This window comes from Schistocerca piceifrons, chromosome 8, assembly GCF_021461385.2.
Source record: "Schistocerca piceifrons isolate TAMUIC-IGC-003096 chromosome 8, iqSchPice1.1, whole genome shotgun sequence".
NCBI lineage: Eukaryota > Metazoa > Arthropoda > Insecta > Orthoptera > Acrididae > Schistocerca > Schistocerca piceifrons.
In genome coordinates, this window is record NC_060145.1 from 109,343,764 (window position 1) to 109,368,056 (window position 24,293).

General features: G+C 42.8%; 1 protein-coding gene across 5 annotated transcripts in view; it reads left to right on the forward strand.

Moving 5' to 3' along the window:
• Positions 1-24,293, forward strand: part of LOC124711517 (AP-5 complex subunit mu-1-like) — a 59,408-nt gene that overhangs the window by 29,999 nt on the left and 5,116 nt on the right. For 2 of the 5 annotated variants that reach the window (XM_047241635.1, XM_047241639.1), the window contains 4 exons: positions 20,186-20,311; positions 20,381-20,476; positions 21,713-21,982; positions 22,096-22,395. In XM_047241635.1, coding sequence (XP_047097591.1) covers positions 20,186-20,311; positions 20,381-20,476; positions 21,713-21,982; positions 22,096-22,395 — 792 coding nt within the window. The remainder of the gene's footprint in view (positions 1-20,185; positions 20,312-20,380; positions 20,477-21,712; positions 21,983-22,095; positions 22,396-24,293) is intronic. The other 3 variants (XM_047241636.1, XM_047241637.1, XM_047241638.1) reach the window with 3 other exon arrangements.

Below are 24,293 nucleotides of genomic sequence, written 5' to 3' on the forward strand. Positions count from 1 at the left end.
TAGTCCCCCATTTGGATCTCTAGGCAGGGTCTACCCAGGGGAATGTCATCATGAGAAGAAAAAAAATTGGCACTCTACAGATCCCATAATTGAGCAGGTAAATTAGAAAATTTGAGAAGGGATATGGATCGGTTGAAGTTAGATATAGTGGGAATTAGTGAAGTTTGGTGGCAGGAGGAACAGGACTTTTGGGCAGGTGAATACAGAATTGTACATACAAAATCAAATAGGGGTAATGCAGGAGTAGGTTTAATAATGAGTAAGAAAACAAGAATGTGGGTAAGCTACTATAAACAGCATAGTGAATGGATTATTGTAGAGATTGAAGAAACGTCTGACGAGATAAAAGAAATTATTCAGATAGTTAAAGGAGACAAGAATTTAATAATGATGGGGGACTGGAATTTGATAGTAGGAGAAGGAAGAGAAGGAAAAGTAGTAGGTGAATATGGTCCGGAGGGGGGAAGCAAGGAAAGAGGAAGCTGCCTGCAGAGAGTCACACAGAGCACAATTTAAACATTGCGAATATTTGGTTTCAGAATCATGAAAGAATGTTGTATATGTATATGTGGAAGAGACATGGAGACACCGAAAGGTTTCAAATTGATTATGTAATGGTAAGACAGAGATTTAGGAATCAGGTTTTCAACTGTGAGACATTTCTAGGGGCAAATGTGAACTCTGACGATAACTTATTGGTTAAGAAGTGTAGATTAAAACTTGGGGAAATTGGGAAAAGGTAGGAAATTAAGAAGGTGAGACCTGGATGAGTTGAAAGAACCAGATGATGCTGAGAGCTTCAGAGGGAGGATTAGGCAACAATTGACTAGAACAGGAAGAGGAGTACAGTAGAAGATGAATGGGTAGCTTTAAGAGATGAAGTAGTGAAGGCAGGAGAGGATCAAATAGGTAAAAAGACAAAGCCTAGTAGAAATCATAGGATAATACAAGAGGTATTGAATTTAATTGATGAAAGGAGAAAATTTAAAAATGTAGCAAGCAAAAGGGAATACAAACATATAAAAAATCAGATTCACAGGAAGCACAAAATGGCTAAGCTGGAATGGCTGGAGGACAAATGTAAGTATTTAGAAGCATATTTCATTAGGAGAAATATAGATACCACCTACTGAAAATTAAAGAGGCCTCTGCAGAAAAGAGAAGCAGCTGTATATCAGCTTTGATGGGAAACCAGTCCTAAGCAAAAAAGAGAAAGGTGAAAGAAGTATATAGAGGGTCTATACAAGGCAGAGGAACTTGAAGGAAATATTATAGAAAGGGAAGGGGATGTAGATGATGATGAGATGGAAGATATGATACTGTGAGGAGAATTTCACATAGCTCTGAAAGATGAAAGTTGAAGCAAGGCCCCAGGAGTGGACAACATTCCATCAGAGCTATTAATAGCCTTGAGAGAGCCAGCCATGACAAAACTCTTCCATCTGATGTGTAAGATGTATAAGACAGGCGAAATACCCTCAGACTTCAAGAAGCATGTAATAATTCCAATTACAAAGTTGCTGAAAGGTGTGAAAATATCATAAATATCAGTTTAATAAGTCATGGTTGCAAAATACTAACACAAATTCTTTGCAGAAGAATGGAAAAACGGTAGAAGTTAACTTTGGGGAAGATCAGTTAGGCAAATCTACATTTATAGCATACAGGGAGTGAAAGGCTATTTACAGCTTGTACAGAAACCAGACGGCAGTAATAAGAGTCAAGGGGGATGAAAGGGAAGCAAATGGTTGAGAAAGGAGAGAGACAATGTTGTAGCCTATCCTGATGTTGTTCAATCTGTACACTGAGCAAGCAGTAAAAGAAACGAAAGAAAAATTAGGAGTAGGACTTAATGTTCAGGGAAAAGAAACAAAAACTTTGAGGTTTGCTGATGACACTGTCATTCTGTCAGAGACAGCAAAGGACTTGGAAGAGCAGCTGTATGAAGTGGACATTGTCTTGAAAGCAGGATATAAGAGGAATATCAACAAAAGGAAAACAAGGATAATGGAATGTAGTTAAATTAAATCAGGCAGTGTTAAGGGAATTAGATTAGGAAATAAAGCGTTAAAGTAGTAGATGATGATGGCTGAAGTAGAGAGGATATAAAATGTAGGGTGACAGTGACAAGAAAAGCGTTTCTGAGGCAGAGGAATATTTACACATCGATTATAGATTTAAGTGTCAGGAAGTCTTCTCTGAAAGTATTTGTCTGGATTGTAGCCATGTGTGAAAGTGAAACATGGATGATAGACAGTTTAGACAAAAAGAGAATAGAAACTTTTGAAAATGTGGTGCTGAAGATTAGATGGGTAGACATGTAACTAATGAGGAGGTACTGAGTAGAATTGGGGGGAAAAGAAATTTGTGACACAACCTGACTATAAGAAGAGATCGGTTGATAGGACGCGTTGTGATGCATCAAGTGATCACCAATTTAGTGCTTTAAGGAAGTGTGGGGAGCAGAGGGTAAAAATCATAGAGGGAGACCAAGACATGAATACAGTAATCAGATTCGGAAGAATGTAGTTTGCAATAGTTATTTGGAGATGTAGAGGTTCGTACAAGATAGAGTTGCATGGAGAGCTACATTAAACCAGTTGCGGGTTTTATAGTTATAGCGACTGACCACACACAGAAAACTCCAACGTACTATGATCAGGCACTTTTATTAAGGTTCGTATAATTACACAAAACACAAGAAAAATAATGCAGAAACTCACAACACGCATGTCGTAACCTCATTCCATGAGACCAAACCAAAGAACAACCAGTCCCCAAAGACTGTTTACTCTGCACTTTGTAGGTGACAGTTACTGGTGGTCGTTGGTTGCCACAGAGGGCCCTCCCTCCTCCCTCCCCCCCCCCCCCCCTCTCCTCTTCCCGGGAGTGCAGAGCACTGAGGGCAGGACATGGGCATCTTCATGTGTAGTGGCGTTGTAGGATGCTCGCTGGTTGATAGAGGCATATGCAAAGAGTCCATGCATGAGCATCCCGTCAATGCTGAATGTTGCAGCTATGCCAGCCGTATCCAACCCGTTTGGGATGGGGACTGTGCGCAGGATGGTGATATGTGACTTGGAAGTGGACTCGTGCGAAGTGTCCTCTATGTGGAGGACGAAGATGGATCCCTCGTGGAGCTGCAAGGAAAGTTCGTCGTGTGGGCACTCAGAGACATTGATTGAGATGCAAATTTCGTCGACAGTGGGCACGTGGGGCAGTAGGGGAGGTGGTGGGGAAAAATAATGTAGTTCAGTAGAAATGCTGGAACACTGTGGGGCATTGGGTGCCACCTCTTGTGACGGGGTAATATCACACACAACATGTAGTTGAGCCTGAGGTTGTGTATTATCACACGCAGTGCCTGAGTGAAACGAGGGTAGAGTATCATCACACCCAACAACTGAGTTGCCACAGGTGTAGGCTCAGTGCACATATGATCATGGGGCGCAGGGGAGTGGGCGGTCTGTGTGAGATCAGAGTCAGCACCTGACAGGGGAACACTCGACTCGAGAGGGTGTGGTACAGATTCCTTGATCATCCAGGCTGGTTTCACACATTGAAAGGAAACTATCTGCTGATGACCACTGACGAGAATGTCCATAGTATTGTCCGTGTGAGCCACTACTCAATTCGGGCCACAGTAAGGTGGCTGTAATGCCGGTTTGACTGTGTCATCCCGTAACATAATGAACTTGCAAGGGTCCAGTGCCGAATGCAGAAAGACTTGAGGACAGGTGTGTGGTCATGGAGGGGGCATGTGGATCACAGCTATGTGTGTCCGGACATGCTCAACTTGAGCAGGGAGGTGGGACAGGTCGACGATTGCTTCGTCATTGATGTACTCTGCGAGGAGAACTAGGGTCTTGCCATACAGGAGTTCCACAAGTGAAGCCTAGAGATCTGTCTTGTAAGCTGTGCATATTCCTAACATAACCCAGGGAAGGGCGTCGGACCACTCATCACCGTGGCACATGAAGGCCGCTTTCAGAGTCCTGTGCCACCAATTGACCAGTCTGTTGCTCTGTGGGTGATAAGTCATAGTGTGGAATCTATCCACTCCACAGAGTACGCAGAGTTTGTTAAACAGCAGGGATTCAAACTGCCTTCCCTGGTCAGTGGTGATGGATGTAGGGCAGTTGAATCGGGCTATCCAGGAGGATATGAATGCGTGTGCTACGGAATCTGCTGTGATGCCCTGCAGGGGTACTGCCTCCACCCGACATGTAATGCGATCGATGACAGACAGGGTATACCTGAAACCATCAGACATGGGTAACGGTCCTATGAGGTCCAGATGCACATGTCGGAAGTGGCCTTTCGGAATGTTGAATTTACCTAGACGGGGTTGTGTGTGCCTGCCGACTCTGCTGTGCTGGCACTGTAAATAAGCATGGGCCCAAGTACGACAATCCCTATTCACACTCGGCCACAGAAAGCATTCTGTAACTAGGTGCGTAGTAGCCTTAGCACCAGGATATTAAAGGTTATGTAACGTAGTGATTACTTGGTGATAACAGCGCAGGGGGAGCAATAGGCCAGACAGTGCCAGTGGACGTATTGCACCACAGTGGCCTGACCAAGCCCGGTAGGTTGCAGGAAACAATCTGGAGGGAAGTATCTGGGTCCTGTCAGAGGTTGTGCAACAGTGTCCTGTTAGCGGGCCAATTCATCGAAATTAATGGGGGACGAAATTGCAGTGATATGTGATAGGTAGTCGGCCACCACATTTTCTGAACCTTGGATGTAACTGATGTCTGTTGTGTATTGAGAAATTAAGTCCATCTACTGAAACCTATTTGGGGGAAGGTCAGCAGCAGGGTTATGGATAGCCTCCGTGAGGGGGCAATAGTCTGTGAAAATTATGTCTGTGCAGAAATATGTTACAGCATCATAAACCGCAAGCAATTCTCTGTCAAATGCTGACAATTTGAGTTGAGCCTTAGAGAAACAGAGTGGCTGCGTCGTGTCACCGCCGTGCTGTTGGAGGACTGCACCAATTGCAAAATCGCTTGCAGCCACTGCAGTAGAGAGACAGGCATCTGGCAAAGTGTGGGTGAGAGTGACACCACACACTAATGCTGACTTAAGGTCTTCAAAAGCTCTCACCATGTTGTCAGACCACTGTACTCGAAACAAAGGGGCTTGAATTGCTGCCACCATTGGCAGGTTACGACAGTAGAAGTCGACAGTTCCTAAAAACTGGCATAATTCATGGAATGACACTGGGAGAGGTAGATTGCGAATGCAGTCAACCCACTCCTGAGGGGGGGCTTATGCCTTCCAAGGAGATGGTGTACCGCAGAAAAGTGACAGCGGTGCAGCGGAGTTGTGACTTGTCATTATTGATCTCAACTCCGTAACGAGTCAATAAGTCCTGTATCGTGGCCAGGTGGAGTTTGTGTTCTCTGTCATAAGAGGAAAAAATGAGTATGACGTCGAGGTATGCATAACAGTATGTGCAGTTAAACAGAAGTGAGTCTAAAATGTTGCCAAGTTTGGGCAACGTTTTTGAGACCATAAGGCATGTAACAAAATTCGTAGAGGCCAAAAGGTGTGATTATTGCTGTCTTTGCTTTGTCACTCTGTTCCATGGGTATCTGTAAATATGCCTTGCGGCAGTCCAAGATACTGAAGATGCATGCTCCGCTAAGTACTTGCACGAAGTCTTGTATATGTGGTATCGGATAATTGTCTAATACGGTCTGCACAGAGGCACACTGTGCCACCCTTTTTGGGAACTAAACATATGGGCGAAGACCAGGTACTGTCCAATGGACGGACAATACCTGCCTGCAGAAGTTCCTCTACTGCAGCCTTAGCGAGGTGTAGTTTATGTGGCGTCAGTCGGCGGACTGTGGCCTATCTGTTGTGAGAATTTTGTGTGTTGTGCCATTCATGATAGCATTCAGCTGGGCTGGTGAACTCACTAGGGGGCTGTCGCAAATGGGAATCGGTAGCATGTGAGAGTCACTAACCTGATGTGCCGGGGAAGCTGTCCGCATCGGCGGCGACAAATTTCCAGGAGGTGCGTCTCCGGTGTCAGGGGGCGGTGGTGTCAAAGTCCCACGCAGTGCATTGCCAGTGGTGGAGGGCAGCATTGACAGCCGTTGTTCGAGGCATCATGCCTTGGTGAGGTCTTTCGTAGCCGACGATATGGCATGGTTCAGTTCGGCGTTGTAAGTGCAGAGATCGGCAACTGCAGAGCGCTTGGACTGAAGCTGTGTGCCAGTGAAGAGCACTCAATGAGGGCCGTGTCGAAATCATCGGGAAGCTGTGGGGGAGGGGGGGGGGGGGGCAAGGAGGCGACTGAACACACGATATGAGCGGACGAGGCGTGATGCAATAATGCGGCTGACTGGAGGTCTGGAGACAGTCCGAAATGAAAAGGAAATTGATGCCTAATACTGGGTCTTCCACGTTAGCCACGTAGAAAGACCAAGTGAACTGTTTACCAGGTATGAGTTCAATAGATAACTTGGCCAAACCGTTGACACGGAGTGGTGATTTATTTGCTGCTCGAAGGAACAGTTTGGCTGGTGTCGTGTCCTTTATGGTAAATGCGGGCTGTATGACACTAATGTGTGCTCCAGTATCGACGAGAAAATACTGGCACGAACCTCAATCACAGGCGTGCAGACGTCCTCGTGAGGTGGGAGATCTGACAGAATGCAACGTCTGTAGGCACCCTTGCATGTATCCACGAGCCGTGGCTCCTACTGTGGCCCGCATGGAACGTTTGGAAAAGCACAGGGCGGGCAGCAGTTGCAAGCAGCATCTCTATAAGTGGATTGGAATTAGCATATGCATTAGTCAGCTATACTTGTCCCACCAGCCAAAGCAACAGGCGAGGGGAAGGCGGGGTGGGCAGGCACTTGCCCAGTTGGGGTGGGGAGAGGCTGGTGCTGGCCCACTCACAATTCCCAGTCTTGGCCACTAGATGGCTGCTGTTCCGTGTGCTGTCCGTGATACGCACGTGCCCCGCCTCTACCACCCGACAGTGGAAGTATATTCACAGGATTACCAACCTCAGCGGTATTAGGCACTGTGCTGCATGGAGGGAGGTGGTGGTGCCGAATAATGGCGTATGTCTGGCCTGCCAGCTGTAGTTTATGCTCGAGTGATGCTGCGGTATGTGGGAGCAAACGTAATTGTAGTTCTTGCAGCAGCTTCACCAACCACAATGGCAAGAGCGCTAGGGTCGGCAAGATCTCGGTACTGAACTGCGCACGCGAGAGTTCCCACAGCTGTGAGGAGATCCTAAAGTCAGGCCATAAATAACATTGTGAATAGTATCGGCTGGCAGACGAGAACGGCGTTCGATGAGTAATGCTTGGGCAGAGGTATATTTGTTGCTCTTGGGTGGGTTCAGCAACAAGTCACTTACGAGATCAGGGTGGTCATGCAGGTGATTCACTAAACACACTAAAGGAGTGCTGTAATCCGCAGTACCATGTATGTCCAACGTGATGTCCACCAAGATTAACCATGTCACTGGGTTGTCTGGTTGTAATGGTGGCAGCTGCTGAAGATGACCAGGGACCAGCACTTGCAGGGTGTAGGACAGGCACAAATTGTACAGGGAATCTGCATGGTGTTCACTGATGCGAACTGTGCCTCAGTGGTGGGCAATGTGTTGCATTGAACGTCTGTTAGCTGTGCAGGTGGGACATGATATCCAGTCCTTGTTGGCAGGAAATCTGTACAGCCACACAATGAGCATGGCGCAGAAGGATCAACGGCCCATGCAGACGAAATCTTGAGCAGAGGTGCGAAATCGTGATTGAGCACTGAGTGATAGGGCGGAACCACGGCAGGTGCATCACCCGAGATGTGCATGGGGCGGCAGGATGGGTAGGTGTATACATGGCCCGGCGCAGTTGACGTGAGTGTCCCTTCGACTAGCACAGAGGGGGACACATTAAACGGCGGACCGCTCTGAGGAGGGGGCAGGGATGCGTGTGGACCCCGAAACTGGACAGCTGCGTGGTCCACGTTATGTGGTAGAAACTTGGGCGAGGGGTTTCTGTGATCTTGTGCTGGAGGAGCATTCTGTTGAGCGTAGAATGCCATAGAAGGTGTCTGCACCGATCTGTACAGTGCCCGGTGTGGTGTGCCAGCGGAGGTTAGGGTCGTCTGGCTGGTCGAAGCAAACACCGGAGATACGAACATTCCTAGTGTATTAGTAGCTCACGGAGTAAAGTGCTGTGCTTCACAGTTGAATGTCCGTTCTGTGGTCGCAGCGTCCTGCACTGCCGGAAAAACTGGGGGTTGCGACATTTTTTATTGGCGCGAAACCGGTGGTACATGGCAAGCGAATGCAATGTTTTTTCACAACTCAGGGTCACCACTCAGGGTTTTCTGGCTACAGCAACTGACCGCACACAGGAAAACTCCAACTTCGATCAGGCACTTCTATTAAGGTTCATGTAATTACACAAAACACAAGAAAAACAATACGGAAACTCCCAACATGCACATCATAACCTCAGTCCATTAGACCGAACCAAAGAGCATCCAGTCCCAAAGACTGTTTACTCTGCACTTCGTAGGTGGCAGTTACTGGCGGTCGATGGTTACCACACAGTCTATGGACTGAAGAGCACAACGACAACATGATGTTCTTCTTCCCCAGCTTTGAAAACAAAACACATCTGAATACAAGCTTCATTTTCTGCAATAAGATCACTATTTGAACTGAAAAGAACAAATTATTAAAATTTGGATATAGTTTAAGCTTGGAAACGCTGTGGCCATCTTCATTGCATTAACAGTTCCACTGTACTGTAATGTATTCACATATCTTGACAATCTCCTGACAAATGAGTTCCAAAAGAAATCCGTTGGAATTCGATTACTTGATAAATAGTTGAATTGACAGCCTTGAGAATTGTACTAAGTACCTGGGTGTAAAAATTACGAACAACTTCAGTTGGAAAGACCACATAGAATAGATAATATTGTGGGGAAGGCGAGCCAAAGGTTGCGTTTCAGTGGAAGGACACTTAGAAGGTGCAACAAGTCCACTAAAGAGACAGCTTACACTACACTCGTTCGTCCTCTGTTAGAATATTGCTGCGCGGTGTGGGATCCTTACCAGGTGGGATTGACGGAGGACATCGAAAGGGTGCAAAAAAGGGCAGCTCGTTTTGTATTATCACGTAATAGGGGAGAGAGTGTGGCAGATATGATACGCGAGTTGGGATGGAAGTCATTAAAGCAAAGACGTTTTTCGTCACTGCGAGATCTACGAGGGCCGTTCAGAAAGTAACCTCCGGTTGATTTAAAAAAATACACCAAGTTAAATAAAAATATTTTAATATATACATCTTACAACTACATCTTTGCACTATTTTTCTACATAGTCTCCATAGCGATTGAGGCACTTATCGTATCTCTTCACAAGCTTTGAAATTCCTTCTGCATAAAAATCACCCGCTTGTGCCTGGAGCCAGCCTGTGACCGCATCTTTGAGCTCTTCGTCGTCATCAAACCGCTGTGACCCGAGCCATTTCTTCAAATGCATGGAGAGGTGATAATCACTTGGCGCCAGGTCTGGGCTGTAAGGTGGATGCATTGATAACGTCCCACTTGAAGGACTCAAGAAGGGCCGTTGTTCTGCGAGCAGAGTGAGGACGGGCATTATCGTGCAAAAAAACGATATCGGAAGTCAGCATACCACGGCGTTTGTTCTGTATAGCCCGTCGTAACTTTTTTATTGTTTCACAGTACACGTCTTGATTAATGGTCGTACCACGTTCCATGAATTCAACCAACAACACCCCTTTGGCATCCCAAAACACCGTTGCCATCAGTTTTCTGTCAGAAAAATCTTGCGAGGCTTTTCTTGGTTTGGTAGGCGAATTTGAATGTGCCCACATCTTTGATTGTTCTTTTGTCTCAGGGTTCATGTACTTAATCCAGGTTTCGTCACCAGTCACGATTCTGTTTAACAATGGTTCTCCTTCGTCCTCATAACGTGACAGAAAGTCTAATGCAGAGGCCATTCTTTGAGTTTTGTGGTGGTCGGTAAGAATTTTGGGCACCCATCGTGCACAGAACTTACGGTAACCCAATCTTGCTGTCACTATCTCGTACAAGAGAGTCTTAGAAATCTGTGGAAAACCAGTAGACAACTCCGACATTGAGAAACGTCGATTTTCACGAACTTTTGCATCAACTGTCTGAACGAGTTCGTCAGTCACCAATGATGGTCTACCACTCCTCTCTTCATCATGAACGTTTTCTCGTCCACTTTTAAATAAACGTACCCATTCACGGACAACTCCTTCACTCATAACTCTTGGTCCGTACACGGCACAAAGCTCACGATGAATAGCTGCTGCAGAATATCCTTTGGCTGTAAAAAACCTTATGACAGCACGCACTTCACATTTGGCAGGGTTTTCTATTGCAGCACACATTTCAAACTGCCACAAAAACTAAACTAGCGCAGGTACGACGTTCACTCAACCATGGCTTGATGCCGACTGACCTGTTGAGTGCGTGAACGCACAGATGGCGTCGCTACTCCCCCAACAACCCGCATTGTGACCAATCGGAGGTTACTTTCTGAACCACCCTCGTATCTACGAAATTTCAGTCACCAACTTTCTCTTCCGAATGCAAAAATATTTTGTTGAGCCCAAGCTACATAGGTAGGAATGATCATCAAAATAAAATAAGAGAAATCAAAGCTCAAACAGAAAGGTTTAGGTGTTCGTTTTTCCCGCGCGCTGTTCGGGAGTGGAATGGTAGGGAGATAGTATGATTGTGGTTCGATGAACCCTCTGCCAAGCACTTAAATGTGAATTGCAGAGTAATCATGTAGATGTAGATGAATGATCAGGAAAGTGAGTGTTATATTCAAATGTCTATGTCTTTTATATTAAACTTTCTGAAATGTTCCACACTCAAGAGAATCACCTTCTTTCTGGGTCTATGTACCAAAGGTGAATCTAATCTAATCCAATTGGAGAAACAGAATGTAAAGCTTGGTTGCCAAAGTTTCAATGATAATATCCAGTGTAGTTTACTTAAGTTGGGACCCACATGTGATGAAAATTATGAAGGAACTGCTGATTTTATAATCATAATTAGCACCTGCTGACAGATAGTTGTGTTAAGGCCCCTTTTAAAGAACTAAGGCTTAGGGAGGTAATGCAGAAAGCACTTGCAAAACACCGTGAAGATGGAAGGTGTGCGTTTCTTGAGAAGCTTCTTAATTGGCTGGATAAATGGAAGTCCATGAATTTGTAAGTAGATACGATCACTAAAGAAACACATTTTGCACTTAAGCATAGCACATGTGCATTAACCGAACTGAGGACCTACCTTGTATCAGAACTAAAAATGTCATATGTACTACTTGGAAAATTTCAGAACTAACACACTGGAAGCAAAGTTTGGATTGTATCAATGATTGTTTGCATCCCACTATCATGTAACTAAAAGGCAGATATTTGAAGCAGAAAAAGAGCTGAGACTGTCTTCTTTGCTAGAGCTTTCTTTAGTAATTGGTTCAACTAAGAAAGTTATGATTAGTTCTTTTCCCAGTTGCGACAAAACAATGTCATAACACAGTCAATGACAGCTTTGTACCAAATATTTAGAATCAAATATTTGTCAGTCAGACTGACCCCAGAATTATCAGTCTGTTCACTAACTGTAGGCTATTACTGCTGCAGTGTCCTTAAAAAAATTACAGTGCACCTAATGTGCTCAATTCCTTACAGTGGATAGATAACTGGCATGTGGTGCAGAGCACAAACTTATTAAAAATTATGCTACTGTTTGTTGTGTATTCTTTCTGCTGGATGCAAAAGCTTTTATCAGATGACTGTTGCGAGTCCTTCCTTAGACTTCAAAACCAGTGACGAGTAGCAATTAAATTAATCCTTGATTTCATATCGAGCGATGATGATTTTTAATAGAAATCTGTGACAAACATTCTCTAGCAGAAATGTGGAAGTCTGTCATTTGTACCAGTGTTAATATACTGCTTAACAACTACAGTAAAATGGAAAATGACAAGGTGCAAAGATCTTCAGATAAAAGAAAACAGTTGCAAGATATTTTAAACACTGAAAGTAAAAAGAGATGTCCATAATTTTATATGCTTCTTGTCAATTTGTCAATAATGGCAACTGCTAAGGTTATGCCACCAGTTAATCATGTTTACAGTTTCCTTTTATCAGATCTAAGGTTCCATAAATTACTGTACACAAGCTTCTCAATATATTTATTCCTTAATGAAATTTATTGCAAGTAATATGTTTCTATTTCCAGCCAATAGCTCAGTACATAGTATCAGTACTAGGAATGAGAACAATCTATATAAAGACCTAAAGTCATTTACCTTGGTCCAAAAAGGGGCCCAATATTCAGGAACAAACATTTTCAATAAATTGCCGGCAACCATTAAAAAACCTGGTTTCAGATAAAGCACAGTTTAAACAGAGTTTCAAGTACTTTTTGATAGGCAGCACCTTCTATTCTGTTGTTGAATATCTTAACAGGGACTGTTAGACCAGCTTAAGTAAAAATGTCTGTTAGATTTCAGTTTTGATAGCACTTAGTCACAACAGTCAAGATTAGGGTATTTTGTGTGTCATAAATTTATTGAAGGTGCATAACTATGTTTCTGAAAGTGTATTAATTGTGTAAATATTAGCAGTTCCAGTTTACTGTAATGTATTCACGTATTTTGACAATCTCCTGACCGATTATCAGGGTAGTGAGTATTATATTCAAATGTTTCATGTTTTTATTTTATACTTTCTGACTTGTTCCACACCCAGGTCTGTGGAAAGAAAACTGAATCTAATATAATCAACAAGGTATATACTGTACATGGTACTGCATTACTGTCACTCTATGATTCTGTGTGTGTGTGTGTGTGTGTGTGTGTGTGTGTGTGTGTGTGTGCTAGAGAGATGAGTGAGCTAGCTGGTGCCTATATTGAATGTTAGGTTTGTATGCTTTACTGAAGGATTTTTACTGTAGAATCATCTCTCATAAAAATGTTCATAATCTAATGCATTTTAAAGTGAGGCAGAAACTGGCATTGCTTAAATACTTAAAAGTTACATATCACTATTTGGAATATGATATGTTGAAGTAATGTTTGTGTATCAAAGTGCATCCCCATTGCAAATGTCTCTTATGTGTAGCAAATGGCAACCTGTATGTAAATATACAAATGTAAGTATGTATATAAACATAATAAGTTTCTTTATTTCTGAATAGGTAAAATATTTATGGCTAAAAGGCCTCTAGACCTACACAAAGTATCAGTTTCTGTACAAATTTAAATGTGTGATCTGTGATGCAAAATACTTAAACATGTGTAAGGAAAAAAAGGGAAACCAAAGATGAGGTGACTTACCGAACAAAAGCGCTGGCAGGTCGATAGACACACAAACAAACACAAACATACACACAAAATTCAAGCTTTCGCAACAAACTGTTGCCTCATCAGGAAAGAGGGAAGGAGAGGGGAAGACGAAAGGAAGTGGGTTTTAAGGGAGAGGGTAAGGAGTCATTCCAATCCCGGGAGCGGAAAGACTTACCTTAGGGGGAAAAAAGGACAGGTATACACTCGCACACACGCACATATCCATCCACACATACAGACACAAGCAGACATATTTAAAGACCTAAGGTAAGTCTTTCCGCTCCCGGGATTGGAATGACTCCTTACCCTCTCCCTTAAAACCCACTTCCTTTCGTCTTCCCCTCTCCTTCCCTCTTTCCTGATGAGGCAACAGTTTGTTGCGAAAGCTTGAATTTTGTGTGTATGTTTGTGTTTGTTTGTGTGTCTATCGACCTGCCAGCGCTTTTGTTCGGTAAGTCACCTCATCTTTGGTTTTATATATAATTTTTCCCACGTGGAATGTTTCCTTCCATTATATTGAAAAAAAGGGAAATATAGATAAGTACCATGTGACTTATCCCATTTTATGATGTATTATCTGTAAAGGAAGTTTCATTTGATTAATAAACAGTACAATACAGCTCAGTGATGTTATTCATTGGTTCTTATAAGAACTACATACTCCTCCTTTAATGAAATAAACCATAAATAAGGAGTTAGCTATTTTGTGTAACTGTCTTATATGTGCTTTTTAACAAGATGTGATCAAACAAGGAAAAAAATTGTAATGATGTCAGAACAAGTGGTATAGCCCCATTTCGCTCTGCTACACAGGTTGTGTTCTTACCTGTTTTTGTGTGCTTTTGTCATCAAAAATAACCAGAAAACGAATGAAATTAATGACAGTAGGATGAGATGGAGGGATAAAAACAGTGCATAATGAAGACAAACTGGAAAGTGTGCAAGATTTTAAGTACGTAGGAAACAGAATAGAAAGTAGTTGAAGGTGCACAACACACATTAAATCAAGAAAAGCAATAACAGTATTGTCACTCTGCAAGAGTAGTAGTATTTTCTGAAATGGTAGCGAAACATTATTATGAGAAATGTGGAAGAAATGTTTTGTATGGGGTGACTTGCTGAAACTCAGACCAGGAGGATGGGAGGCAGGAAGTGGTTGGAGCCTCTTGAAATGTGACCATGGCAGAGCATGTAAAAATATTCCTGTAGCATTTAAAGATGTTGCAGTCAAAAGTACATTAACAATTACAAATAAAGAAATCATAAACAACCAGTTAAATAAACAATGTAAGAAATCAAAGACAGATGTACAGGTTTTCCAAACACTCAGTTGTTTTAAAGCGAACTCGATGTTGCTCTTACGGGGTCCCAATGACAGCATTAAGGGGCAGTCCCGAAAGATATGTAGCACTGTCCGCTGCAGTCTCAGCGCAGAGAGTCTCACCGTCCCCAGCCATAGAGAGTTACAGCTGTCTCCCTGCTCCACGTCTTCTTCCATTCAGTTTGTGCCAGATGATGCAGTCAAGAGTTTGAGAGCTGGGTTTCCAACTCACAGGAAGCCTTGCTGGGATGAAGGTGACCACTCTGATTTCCAGGAATGCACAGGATTGAAAGCCCTTGCTAACAGGCTCCTGGTGGTTCTCCGGGTCAGTTGAGGAGATTGCTGTCAGATAGCAGAATCCTGAGCAATGATATCATCTGTGGACAGAAACTGATTTTTCTGTATTCTTCACCTACATCTGTACTCCGCGAGCCACTTTAAGATGTGTGACAGAGGGCACTTTGTCCACGAATGTCACTTCTCCTTTTGCTGTTTCAGTCATGGATGGTTTGCAGGAAGAAAGATTGGTCGTAAGCCTCCATGTGAGTTTGTATCTCTCTGCTTTTACCTTTGTGGTCTTATCACAAAATACCCATTGGAGGAAGCAATATATTGCTTTAATCTTCTAAGAATGTGCATTCTCAGAACTTTAACAGTAAACCACACTGCGATGGAGTTGGATCAGCACTTTTTAAATAAACCTGTGATGAATCAAGGTGCTTTTATTTGAATTATCTCTATTCCCTCTACCAGTTCTGCCTGCTTCAGATCCCAGACTGACAAGCAGTGTTCAAATATTGGTGGGATGAGGATTTTGTAAGCTACCTCCTTTGTGGGTGGCCTAAATTTCATGAGAAAATTGTGCATAACTGATAGAGAGCTTGCTGTCGTCTTATGTGAGGAGCGATATTGCTTAACACCAGGAATCACTGAACAGGTATATGCAGAAGTGTGCCAGATACAGTGTGCACGACCTGTCAAAGTTGGAGAATCCACTAGGTGGGTGTGGGAACTGTTGAGTGTAAAGCTAACAGTACTTAGCTGATGAATAAACTGAAATGGAAAAAAATAAAATGGATAGACAGAGTGGCAAACAAAGGTGTGCTGAGAAGCACGATAGAATAAAAGCAGTTATTGGATATAATCAAATGGGGTAAAGAAATTGGATTGAGCATGTAGAATTTTAAAAATTATTTTGGTAGGGTATGTGGAAGGGGTGAGAAGACAGGGTTGTAATTGGGCCCAGTCCTGAATGATCTAGTTACTGGATCCAACTACACTAATATGAAGAAGAAAGTTATCAGCTGCAAATGAGGAGGCAAGAACTGACTGCTCCCAGACGGGGAAAAAACAAAAAGAAAAAGAAAAGGAGTATAATAATCACCTGTACTTGACTTGTGGCTCTAGAACTACTGGCCATTGCTCTTAATGTTGTATGGCTAGAGTTGTCTATAATAATTATTGTTTACCATTTGTTTCGTATCTTATGACATTTTTGGGAACTGAGAATGGAGTTTCAAGGCAATGAAGAATAACTGGACTAATTGGGGAAATATCAAAAGATATGCAAAAAATTGTACAATTAGAGATGTGATGGAAAACTAGCTCAGAACTCTATGTCAGGAGTGACACAGAGAGTAGATGACAGGAAATGGAGCTCGAAACGCTTCTCCTCTGTAGTGTGCTGCACTTTTCTAGACCTTTACAATATATTTTAGCTCTGAGGACCACGAGTTAGGGAAGATAGTGTGTCCAAACAGACTCAGTTGGTATATGTATTAAGAGTGAATAGTGAAATAAAGTGGTACTCAACTTGAAGACGGGGTTGAACACTGCGGTGCTGTACGAAATACAGTCATATTGGTGTTGGTATGTCCTTGCCTTCCTCCGTCTTTTGAATTAATTTACGCACCTTCTTTTGTGTGTGTGTGTGTGTGTGTGGGGGGGGGGGGGGGGGGGCTACAGTCTAACATGGACTCTCCACCATGATGGCAACTTGGCTTTATTCATATTAACAAATCATTTCCAGATGTGAAGGAAGATATAAGTGACAGAAAAAATCCAACAGCAACAAGAGGCAGTTGAAGGAATAGGAAAAAACAGTGTGTGTCAATCAGCAAGCAATTATGGCGCATTGTGGTGGTTTTATTCATTACAACATGGCCCAGAGACATTTTGACAACTTTCCATGGGGAAGACTTATCGGGGAAACTGGATGAAGTACGAAGTGCGACACATGTCACCCAGTAGTTTGGTATTGCTCACTGCATTTTTTCACGTTTGTTGAAAGCATTCTGCACCATAGGGACCACTATCCATAGGAGAGGTGGTGGCCGGCCATGGTCAGCTAACCACTACATTGTGTAACAGGCAAGAAGGGACCCCATGTCGAAACAGCCATTGCTACCACATTTAACAGTATTCCTAGGTACCCAATCTCACACTCCACAGTGGCATGTTGACTGTACGGGGGTGGTGTTTTTGCCTAACAACCAGTATCCTTGTATTCCACTGACACCTGTGCGTCGACAGCAATGGTGCCAAGAGCATAGGGGCTGGACCAGTGAAGAGTGGAGATGTGTGATCTTCTACATGAAAGCGGATTCAGTCCGAGTAATGATTTTGGATGTACCCTCACATGGCATAAGGTGAGAACACATAATGATTCAAGGAACACCATCAAACATACTCATTTTGATGGTCCAGGAGTTACGGCGTGGACAGGCATAAAACTGCAAGGGCATACTGATCCCCAAATCTTTGTATGCAGTACGCTCACCAGTCTACATTGTTGTGACACTGTACTCCTACCTGTGTGCATCTTTTCAGGGGTTCATTCAGTACTGACTTCATTTTTATGGGCGACTAAGTGTGACTGCATCAAACAGCGCAGGTGGAAGAGCTCTTGGAATGAGAGGACATTAAACAAATGGACCACCCTGCCTACCTGTTCCCCTTACACAAATCCTAGTGAGAACATGTGGGACACAATGGGGGGGACTTGCTGCAACTCATCCATATGCACCGATGACCATCCAGCAGTTGTCAGTCGCTGGTACAGGAATGGTGTGCCCTATCATACGAACTCCTTACCAACCTTGTCACCAGTATGGGACCACGTTGTCAACCATGTACTGCTGTCTGTGGTGATCACACATACTATTAAGAACCATGTCCTACCTTCTGTGATGCCCATCAGAGCATCGTAAATCACAATGACTACAGTGTAATTACTGTCTTTGAATAAGAGTGTCATTTTCATTTGCATCACTACATATTCTTTTCAGTTACCTTCTGTATTATACTGTCGCAATTCTTTCTTTGTATGGTCCATGTTTTATTGAGCTATGTTACTTGGCACTTCATGCAAAAGTTACTTTTTTCCTTGATTTTTCACATCAGCCTACTAACGTGAGGTATTAGGCTACAACACTACTAGTCATAATACAAACTTCTGAGTAAGGCAACTTCTGTGAAAAGTAAGTAATTTGCTATTTGGTGCTAATAGAATTATTTCTGAGCAACAAATGTGAGCTGTAATACTGTCTTGTAGTGTGGTAATGTCACTTCACCACGAGAACTACGTGACTGTCACTGCACCCTTGTGATTTGCTGAAAAATCGTTTTTGAACAGCTGTCAGGTAGAATGAGTTAAATTAGTTATTTGAGTTACTTTCACTGAAATGTGAAATGAATCAATAAAGTTTTTCATTTCAGGTGCCATAGCCACAACTTTATTCCATTCTCCACCCCGGGTCTTATAAAATGACTGCCAATTTAGGCTGTTAGCCATTTTCAAGTACATCCTACATTTGTAATGTTATGTCTACAAATGTACATCTGTCATAGTAAACAGTCAACAATGTCCTGTACTCACTAACACTTTAAATAACATTTCTACTTTAGTGACCTGTGTATATGAACATTAAAGTGTGGGAGTCAGTTTACAATTGTAATACATTTTCTCAGTGAATGGCAGAATGCTAACAATTCTTTATGCAATTGTCCTTTGCCTTCATCTTAAACTATCTTTGATTTATGTGAAAACTCTCTCTCATTTTTTATAACTGAAAACTTCACTCATTGTTGGCCAAAAGCTCATGTCAGTGACAGTCTTTTTGTTGAGCCCATCTGTGGATCAGCATCTCCACTATAAGGTGGGTAGCAACTGTCCTTTTCGTAATATTGTTTCATTACTTCCTGTGGCACATTAAAGGCTGAGTGATGGGTAGTGCATGTCATTTCTCATCCTAAAAGTATATTTATGAATGACACTGGTGTGTTTGAATCAAAACTGATTGTAAACAAACTTTATAAGGGAAAAATGTATTGTGAGGCTGCCAGCATGCACAACTTTTTAAAGATGGAAAATCAGAGTTTAGCATCCCGTTGACAACAAGATGCAGAGCATAAGTGCAGACTGTAGAATGATGGGAAAGGAAATTGGCCATTCCCTCTTCAAAGGAGACATCCTGGCATTTGCTTAAGCAATCTAGGGAAATCACGGAAAACCTCAAACTGGATGGCCAGCCAGACATTTGAACCGTCATCCTCACAAATGTGAATTCGGAGTGCTAACCACTCCACCACCTTGCTTAGTACTGTTTAAAAGAACCACCAACAAGAGGTTTTAGTGGTGAAACCACACACTATTGTCATTACACATTTCTGTGCAACAAACACTATCTTTCTGATTGAGATTATCAAAGTCCTTGGCATTAATATAATGGTGACAATAGATAAAAATTTTGGTGGAAATGTAGTGAGACAGGTGCAGTGTGACCAAATTAACAACTCATAATTCTTTTATTAATAATTATTTTATTTAATAAATTAGATTATGCTTGAAGATTATGAAAAAATATTCTGGATCCTTCATTTAACGTAGTAAACTGTAGGATTCAAAGTTTAACCACTTGATATACTGATTAAATCAAAATTTAACCCAGTTGATAGAATCACGGTAATCACCTCATTGTTTCATCATTCCAGTTCTGATAACTTGTTGTTACATATGTTGGTTCTCTATGTATGCAGTCCATAATGTCTCTTCTGTGCCTGAATTAATATCCTGAATTCCTACTAGTCACCGAGCGAGGTGGCGCAGTGGCTAGCACACTGGACTCGCATTTGGGAGGACGACGGTTCAATCCCGCGTCCGGCCATCCTGATTTAGGTTTTCCGTGATTTCCCTAAATCGCCTCAGGCAAATGCCGGGATGGTTCCTTTGAAAGGGCACGGTCGACTTCCTTCTCCATCCTTCCCTAATCCGATGAGACCGATGATCTCACTGTCTGGTCTCCTTCCCCAAACAACCCAACCCAACTCCTACTGGTCCCTTTACCATTATATCTTGTATTTAATTTGTCTTGTCAATTTTTAAGGATGATCTATTCATTACTACAGTAATACTTGTAATTTTTGCTAAAGCTGTTAATGTTTTACTAAACGTTTATATATTTTACTAGGGTTCACTTGCACTAGCAGAAATCAACAAATATATTTCTGTTTCACTTCCATTCGGACGTCCTGTGTGTTGTGATCCAGTCATTGCCTCCCAGCTTACAATTCCAGCATCAAAAAGCAAAATAAAGGTATACATTACTAAGATTGTATTATAAAATATGAAATTATATAGGAAAATGCACCAAGAATTATTCTAGGCTGCTTCCTTTCAGCAACCTCTGTGGAATCCAGTTCCACACAAAGGAAAATCCCAGGTGGTCTTCCATGTTAGAGAAGAAGTTCGCTCCATGCAGGTAATAATGGCATTTCATTAAATATGATCCACTGGAGTAGACTGTCTACAGCATTCCAAAACTCAGAGGAATAAAACTATAAGTTGTTCTTCCATATGCCGCATGACAAGACAGGTAGAATTTTGCCATAAACACTGTGTGAAAATGAACCCATCAGTTATTATTAAATAAATGAAGACACACCAAAGCCTGGTACTGACTCAGGATATGGACAGTGACACAAAGCTTTTGTAACCAGAAGTCCTTTCTTTTTTCAGCAGAGAGAAAAGAGTTGTATGAAATGGCTCTTGTCAGGAACTGAATGGAGTCATACAGGTCTACAAATACAGGGAGAAACAGTAGGACAGGGTGAGAGGGAAATCATCAGTAGACTACTGACAGATGAGACCTGAAATGCGTAAAGCTATGAGTGACAGAAAGAACAGGCAACACATGAGGTGAGGAAAGAAAAATGTACAGATGAAACAAAGATGGGCATCAATAAAGAAGAAGAAGAAGAAAATGGTGGAGAAGAAGCCATCAGGGAAAGAAAGGAAACCAAAGAAGCTACAAACATGAACTGAAGAATCATAATTCACCACTTTGTGGTAAAAATTACAACTATGATATTCAAACAAAATCAACAACTGTTACAGTGTATTTCAAACAGTTTATGTACTGTTTGTACACACTCTTGTTGTTATGTAGCTGAGTTGTGAGGACCATATATCCTCACACATCATATTATTCACTATTTTTTTTAGCATTTTCTAAACTGATTCTTTAATTTGTCTCTGTGTTAGGTATCAATTGTCTGTTAGATAAGCTGTATCTTCCAGTAAAAATAATCTGTGCCTGCTGACAATGGTTTACAAATTACTGTTGTTATCATGTTGTACAGATGCTGAACATAATATTTGAATTGACCCCAGTTAGTCATCAGCATTCTTGAGATGCAGACGTGTGTAGGCATTTGTGCTTTGATATACCCATGATAAAATTGCACCCATTTTGAGATTACGTTCAGTTTAATCATTAGTGCAGCATTTCCAGTACAAGTGAAGTTTCAGTGTGAAGAAAATCAGTGTGTGTTGGCATACAGAACTTTTCTGAATCTAAGCGTAGCTCAAACAAATTTTTGGAGAATGGGCAATTTGAATAATAAATAATACATTTTGGTATCCTTCACTAATTACAGTCCATTTTGTTATATCTAGTAACATAAACAAAAATAATGGTATCTTTTTATTTGGCCAGCAGTTTGGACAGTCAGAAGTGAAGGATTCAACAGAAGTTTATGGAGTAGTTACTTGCAAAGCTGAAGTGGAGGGCGTAGCACCAGAAGTATCCATTATCATGCAGCAGCCCCCAGGACAGACGCTGTCGATAAGTTCAACGACGGGGAGTGTCGAAACTAAAGGCACAGTGACTCGCATCCGCTTCAGGCCGTCAGACAAACAGCCGCTGTGCTGCTATATCGTGCACAGCATCTGCGAGCCTCCCATTAAAGGAGATCTTGCTGTTAAGGTAGTGTGTTTAAATTCCTGTGTGTGATGTCTGTTGCACTCTCTCAGATTACTGTTGTCCTTATTGTGTTTAGGTGGCAGACCTTGTCTGAATTGCATGCAGTATTGTTTCAGGTTAATGAAAATGTGGCAGCAGTGAGCCTGAAACTGCAGCTAAGCAGTGACATGAGAAACGTTTTCCAACAACTTCAGGCAGTTATACCTTTCCCTGGTTTAGCCATCTTGAGAGTGAAACCAAACGCATCACAGGGGAGCATTACTCTCCGAGCAAAGAATGAAATTCTGTGGAATATAGGTTCAAAATTTCCTTCTAAGCCTCCGGAAGTCAGTTTGGACTGCACAGTGCGGCTTCAGAAGGCAACTGACCAGCTGTCACAGCCCGATTTGGCATCCAGCGCTACTATGTGTGCAATGGTAAGTGTGTGTTAGGTCGTGCATTGGTGAATCCTTCCAAATATTTTTGTACCTGAGTTTCAGTTATAGTCCATATGATTCTATGGAACAGCAAATTGTAGGACCACTTAAAAAAAAAAAATTGCCTTCCAGTCATATCATGGGTAACCTTGTGTTGTATGCTGAGACACCTTTCAAAGCAGTCATATAATACACGAGTGCTACTACAACTTATGCACAGTGTTTGAAGTGAGCATGACTACCACCCGGCTGGCCACCTGAATGAATGGCCGAGAGCAGGATTGACCATTCAGTGCCAGAACATGCTAGTCGAACTGTGTCACTTGATTCCCCCCCCCCCCCCCCCCCCCTTTCCTGTGCTCAGACACAAGCATCTCCTGACTTACATAGATTTTGAGATTTTGGTTGTCCTTGCAGTATGTCTTTCAATCCCTTAATCCTCCTTAACTTCATTCAGTCTACTTCCATAGCCTCCTCCCTGCACTCTTCCTCAATTCCACCTCCCCCTCCTGATTTACTCTTTCATGTCATCACGTGCTTCCAACAACTCGCCTTGCATGCATCCACAGCAAGCTCACCAGCACCACATTCACCTGCTGCGCCTCTCCCTGCTAGCCATCAGCCAACCTGCCCCAAACCGCCCTCCCACTCCCCGCTTCCTTTCTCCTCTCACCCAATCCTCCTGACCTGATCCTACACTGCAGTTGAGCTGCAGTGCCAGCATGAGTCATCCGGTATAATGTAGCTATGCAGGTGGATGATAATGCTGATGATCATGATATGTTGGGATGTGTGTGCAGCAGGAAGGTGTTTTGCACCCATACTAAAATGTTGTGAATGATTGAAACCATCCTCACTCCCAGAGCCCCTGCCTTCCCCCCCTCTCCACCCACCCACCCACACACACACACACACACACACACACACACACACACACACACACACACACACACATAAAATTATGACACAAATCAGGCACATTGGCAGAGTGAAAATGTAGACAAAAGAGGAAAAAGCAAGGGAAAGACATAAAACAATGCAACAGATAGTTGTGGCTGGCCGGTAGCTGAAAAAAGGATGCACCAGCCACTCTATAAGAAACTAAAATCTTCAGCCAAAAATCTTAGGCTGGAGACCAGACACTTCACAAAATTTTAAAACTTTCAGCACACTCGTCTTGTCGTCTGCTAAAATAAAGGGCAACTCACTACAGAAATTCGCTTCTGCCCTCTGATCACAATATACACTATATTCAGTAAGAATGTGATGTTTAGTGATTTTCTCATCATAGGCATAACTGACTGGGGGATCCCCTCACTGGAGTAGAAAGCCATCTATTATGGCACAGTGGCCTGTTTGGAGGTAGGTCAGTGACACTTCATCCTACCTGAGCCACTGGCCTGAGTCCCACCACAGGTGGATTGTTGGCTTCACCATCTGCATCTTACTGTCCGTCACTGCTACCCACCCACCCTCCCTCCTCTCCCCTCCCCTCCTCTCCCCTCACCTCCCCTCCCCTCCCCCACCTCCTCACAATTGCACGGATCTCTGACGCAACAGTGCAATGACAGCTTGCAGATGAATGGCACATTGTGTCACATCATGTTCCTTGCAGGCTTTCTTGGCAGCTCCGTATGTGTTTCATTTCTCCAAATACCTCATGACACAGTAGGCAGCAGAATGGTACCTACCTCCCCCACAGGTGGATGGGCTACAGTTGGCGGTGTATTGGTTGGACCAGCTTGCGTGCTGGGTAGATGTGCTGCGAGGATTGTAGGCCACTAAGTGAATTGGTGCAGAAAAGAAACTGTTTGCCCTGAAGAAGGTTCAACTAAGCAGGTGGATCTGTGCCTTTGTACATGTATTTTGTTAGCTCTGAAGAAGGACTTTAAAAGTTG